Source organism: Tupaia chinensis, unplaced genomic scaffold (assembly GCF_000334495.1).
Source record: "Tupaia chinensis unplaced genomic scaffold, TupChi_1.0 Scaffold143970_1, whole genome shotgun sequence".
NCBI classification, from domain to species: Eukaryota; Metazoa; Chordata; class Mammalia; order Scandentia; family Tupaiidae; genus Tupaia; species Tupaia belangeri.
In genome coordinates this window covers 1,082,571-1,087,616 of record NW_006203821.1, presented here as the reverse complement: position 1 = coordinate 1,087,616, position 5,046 = coordinate 1,082,571, and the positions used below count along the sequence as shown (strand labels likewise).

The 5,046-nt window shown below is 48.9% G+C and overlaps 1 protein-coding gene across 1 annotated transcript in view; it reads left to right on the top strand.

The window, feature by feature from the left end:
- The window catches only part of PAN2 (poly(A) specific ribonuclease subunit PAN2), a gene marked incomplete in the record, with an annotated part of 23,531 nt that overhangs the window by 11,827 nt on the left and 6,658 nt on the right, over positions 1–5,046 (top strand). The window contains 14 exon segments of the mRNA XM_027767144.1: positions 1–76; positions 274–370; positions 1,069–1,188; positions 1,385–1,504; positions 1,753–1,881; positions 2,015–2,214; positions 2,322–2,470; positions 2,591–2,697; positions 2,910–3,008; positions 3,123–3,196; positions 3,304–3,451; positions 3,751–3,894; positions 4,019–4,078; positions 4,582–4,672. Coding sequence (XP_027622945.1) covers positions 1–76; positions 274–370; positions 1,069–1,188; positions 1,385–1,504; positions 1,753–1,881; positions 2,015–2,214; positions 2,322–2,470; positions 2,591–2,697; positions 2,910–3,008; positions 3,123–3,196; positions 3,304–3,451; positions 3,751–3,894; positions 4,019–4,078; positions 4,582–4,672 — 1,614 coding nt within the window.

The window sequence follows — 5,046 nt, the reverse complement described above, 5'->3', positions numbered from 1 at the left end:
CCCTCATCCCTGTCCCGCTTACCACTGACACACTCCTCTCCGATTGGCCTGCTGCCAACGCTGCTCCAGCCCCCAGGTTGTGCCTCACCTCTGGGCCAAAAGGAGGGAGGGGGAAAGGGCCAAGATAGCAGAACTGTCTGGTAGTCCTGTTATCGTACCACTTGCCCAATTTGTGTCTACCTTTACTTTGGTATTTTCTTTATTTCTTGATCCTCGGGGGCTGAGGAGTGGATACCACGACCTTTTAATCCCTAGAACTATATTGGATTACAGGCGAGCACCACCTGTGGATGCAGAGATTCTGCGCACCATGAAGAAGGTGGGCTTCATTGGTTACGCACCTAACCCCCGCACCAGGCTGCGCAATCAGGTATGTTCAGAGGGGAGAAGGTCAGCGCCCACCCCAGCGGCACCCGCTGGCATCTCTTCTTTTTCCTTTACTTGTCTTTGTTTTCAGACAGTTGGTAAACGCTTCTTGGGGCCTGCTGAATTGAAGGGACACTAGGTGTTAGGGAAGACTCAGAGACATAGAAGATAGGGTCCTTGCTATTAGGAGGTTTGGAATTTGGTCAGGGAATATACAGTAGATGGAAGATATTGAGCTGGGAAGTGGGATATGGGTAATGATAGTAACAGAATATTCAAAAGGCAAGGACTGTTAGTGAAGGTCTCAAGAGACATATGTTTGAGGGGGACTGAGTATACCGGTCTGGCTGGAGCAACTGTTAACAGTATTGGGAAGCAGAAAGGGATTAAAGTTAGAAAGGGCCAGATTGGGAGCTGCAGACACCAGTGTTTAGAGGGAAAAGTGATGGACTGGAAGCCTCTGGGAGGGTTATTTGGGAGTGGTACACTGGACATAGTGAATAGAGGGAGACCAGCGTAGAAGCCCTCACAGTTGTCCAGCTGTGATGAAGTAAATGATACCCATGGAATTTAACAGGAAGCAGTGAGTGTTTTGAGACTGCTATGAGAATAGAAGGTTCGAGGTTTGGTGACTATGAAGGTGGGGATCATCCAGATATGTTTAAGATGTCCAACAAAGTTAACTCTTTTTAAAAATCCTAGATTCCTTACCGACTCAAGGACTTGGACAATGAATTTGACAGCTTCAGCCAGGTCACTGAGTCACCAGTAGGGCGGGAAGAAGAGCCACATCTCCACATGGTTTCTAAGAAATATCGCAAGGTGCTTGGGCCCTGTGAGATGTGGGAAAGCCACCCTGGGAAGGGGGTCATCATTTAGAAGGGATTGAAGGACTCAGAAAAGAGGCCTTCACCTATCATCCTGGAGCCAGGAGAGAGTTTCTGGGAAAAGCTGTGGCTTCTGGGAAGATTTGAGGGGCACTGAGGATATCATCCTGCTCAGACTCTTTCTACCTCAGGTGACCATCAAATATTCCAAGCTAGGGCTGGAGGACTTCGACTTCAAACACTACAATAAGACCCTGTTTGCTGGATTAGAGCCCCACATCCCCAATGCCTACTGTAACTGCATGGTCCAGGTAAGGGTGGGGAGTCCTGTGATTTGAACATGCCTACTGCCTTTCTTTTTGCCAGTGGTCCCTTACCCCCTATTCTTTCCAGGTTTCCTCAGTCAAGCCCACTTTACCATTGTGTCCTCTGCCATTTTCTCTTGCCTCCACAATCTTCACGTCTGCTCTGTAAGCTACACTGCTTCAGTGGATCCACCAGCTCACTTACCCTCCATATCTCCTCCTCTCCATCCCAGTTCTCATGCTCTTCCTCCCAGGTGCTCTATTTCCTGGAACCTGTTCGCTGTCTGATCCAGAATCACCTCTGCCAGAAGGAGTTCTGCCTGGCATGTGAGTTGGGCTTCCTCTTCCACATGTTGGACCTCTCCCGTGGTGACCCTTGCCAGGTCAGTGCCTGAAGACCTGGGACCCCTGAAATGGAAGAGGAGGGGAGGTAGACAGTAGGCAGGGACATCACCACGCAGAGGGACATAGAAGTGAAGATAAGCCTTTTTCATCAACACACTTCCCGGATTCCAGGGCAGTAATTTTCTTCGGGCATTCCGCACCATCCCTGAGGCCTCAGCCCTTGGTCTGATTCTGGCTGACTCAGACGAGGCTTCTGGCAAGGGCAATCTGGCCAGGCTCATTCAGAGGTGGAATCGCTTCATTCTCACTCAACTGCACCAGGATATGCAGGAGCTGGAAGTGCCCCAAGCTTACCGAGGTGCTGGAGGCAGGTATGGAATTGGGACAGGAAAAGTGAAAGCCACCATGATAGTCCCTCTGTGACTTAAAGGGTCTCCTGACTCCCTCAGTGTACATAAATTGCCCTCCCCACCCTTAGCAGCTTTTGCTCATCGGGGGACTCTGTCATCGGGCAGCTGTTCAGCTGTGAGATGGAGAACTGCAGCCTCTGTCGCTGTGGCAGTGAGACCGTGCGAGCCTCATCCACCCTCCTTTTCACACTCTCCTACCCTGAGGGTAGCAACAGTGGTATACCCTGCCCCTGGGTTCAAAGGGCTCCCCTAAATGTCCTTTCACATCAAGAAAGCGGTGGTAGGGGCTAACTGGTAAAGGGGAGAACCTGGAATAAAGCACCTCATTTCCCCTTAGATAAAACCGGGAAGAACTATGACTTTGCTCAGGTGTTGAAGCGAAGCATCTGCCTGGAGCAGAACACGCAGGCCTGGTGTGACAACTGTGAGAAGTACCAGCCCACGGTGAGTGGGTTGTTGCACTGGACTAGAGTTCTGCCGTGTTGGGACTTAGCCAGGGTCTCATCTGGGGCTGGCTGTTTTAGTGCTGCCATCCAGGGATATCTTGAGAATGGGAAGACCCCAGTTTGCAGATGCAGATCCAGGTTTTACTGTTCCTGTTCAGATTTGTTTTCCCTGTAGACTCCCTGCCATTCCTCGTTATTTTGTCCTCTCAGATTCAGACCCGCAACATCCGTCATCTCCCAGATATTCTTGTCATCAATTGTGAGGTGAACAGCTCAAAGGAGGCCGATTTCTGGAGAATGCAGGCTGAGGTAAGGACTAGGCTGGAAATGGCTTTTAGGAGTACTTTTCGTTTTCTGCCCCTCCTGACTTCTCTATGTGATTATGCTCCTGGGCAAGCAGATGTTTTTCTTCTTTGTGTTGAGGTTGCCTTCAAGATGGCAGTAAAGAAGCATGGTGGGGAAATGTCCAAGAATAAAGAATTCACTTTGACTGATTGGTAAGTACCATCCTGGAAGTTGTCAAAGGATTGAACTACCCACCAAGTTCCTCTTGTCACTGGCTCGATTTCTTTAGAACCAACTTTCAGTTCTTCTGTCCTAATAGGAAGGAATTAGGGAGTCCAGAAGGTGTGCTGGTGTATCCTTCCATTGAGGACTTGAAGAATGTCTGGCTTCCTTTCTCCATTCGCATGAAGATGACCAAGAACAAAGGACTGGATGTTTGCAATTGGACTGATGGGGATGAGGTGCAGGTTGTTGAAAAACTGGGAAGGGGGGCGGGGAGTAGGGGACAGAGGTGGGGCAGAAGTGAAGCAGCCTGGTGGGAAAGTGGAACTTAGTAGAAGAAAAAGGAAATAAGGGCAAGTATTTATAGTTGTGGGATTTCTCAGAGTGATCCTGTTTAGTTTTAGGAGACACAGAGGGGCTCAGATGGCAATCACCCACCCTGATTCCCCATTCTCCAGACCCCCAACTCCCCGTCCTCTGTCCCCGTGCCCCATCCTTCCCCATCCTTAAACTTAGCTTAGCAGCCTGGGTACCCCCCTCACAGTGGGGCCCAGCCAGGGCAGAGGAGGAGCATGGTGTCTATGTGTATGACCTGATGGCTACTGTGGTACACATCCTGGACTCACGCACAGGGGGCAGCCTGGTGGCTCACATCAAAGTTGGAGAGACCTATCACCAGCGCAAGGAGGTGAGTGAGGTGGTACAGGGCAGGGACACTGCTGGGATGGCCACAGTGGAGTCCCAGGCCTGACCTTGAAGGTGGAGTGGTCCAGTCATCACTTTGACATTAGTTTTTCTTGGTATCTTCACAGGGTGTTACTCACCAGCAGTGGTATCTCTTCAATGATTTTCTTATTGAACCTATTGATAAGGTTAGTTCATCATGTTCCGAAATCCTTTTCATCTCTCTTTTTCCAGCATCCTCATCCAGGGTCCTATAGAATGCCAGGCAGTTTCAGGAGGGAGGGAGAGGGATACCCAGGAATAAAGTGTTAGCAGAATTACAAAGAGCACCTGAGGGCCAGCAAGTGGCATGGTGGTGGTTTAGGTGCTAGATTCCACATGCCTGACTCTACATTTTGAGTCACAGACCCAGAAGCTTGAAAAACATACTGGGGACGTGTGTGTGTGTCCAAAATCCTGAGAAGAGAATGGAGAAGGGACTGCAGTGTAGCCAACCCTGCCCCCAGAGGGATGATTTCTCACTTTCTCTCTCTCTTCTCAGCAAGTGCACACACCCTATGGCAAAAATCTAAATAAATAAGATACCACCTGAGTCCTGGGGAATAGTAAAAAGGGGCATTATATATAGACTACAAGTGCTTTCTCTTTTCTTTCTTTCTTTCTTTTTAATAAGTACTTTTTCTTTTCGTAGCATGAGGCTGTGCAGTTTGACATGAATTGGAAAGTACCTGCTATCCTTTATTACGTCAAAAGAAATCTCAATTCCAGATACAACCTGAACAGTAAGTGGTACAGAGTAAACATTTTTTTCCCCATTACTAACTCATTTAATGTGCCCAAAGTAAACTAAAGTGAGTAGTTTAGCTTGGTTTTTAGAAAGAGGTCTAGGGGGGTCAGCAAGTGGTGTGGTTAAGGTGGCTGGGCTCCCATGTGGCTGACTGTGGTTCAAGTTCCAGACCTGGCAGCTTGCTTTCTCACTTTCCTTCTCTTTCTCTGTATCTCTCTGGTCAACTTCAAAAAAATAAAATAAAATAATGACAATTGGAGGACCAGCAGGTGACCTGGTGGTTAAGGCGCTGGAGACTCCGACATTGCTGACCATGGTTTGAGTACCAGACCTGGCGGCTTGCTTTCTCACTTTCCTTCTCTCTCTCTC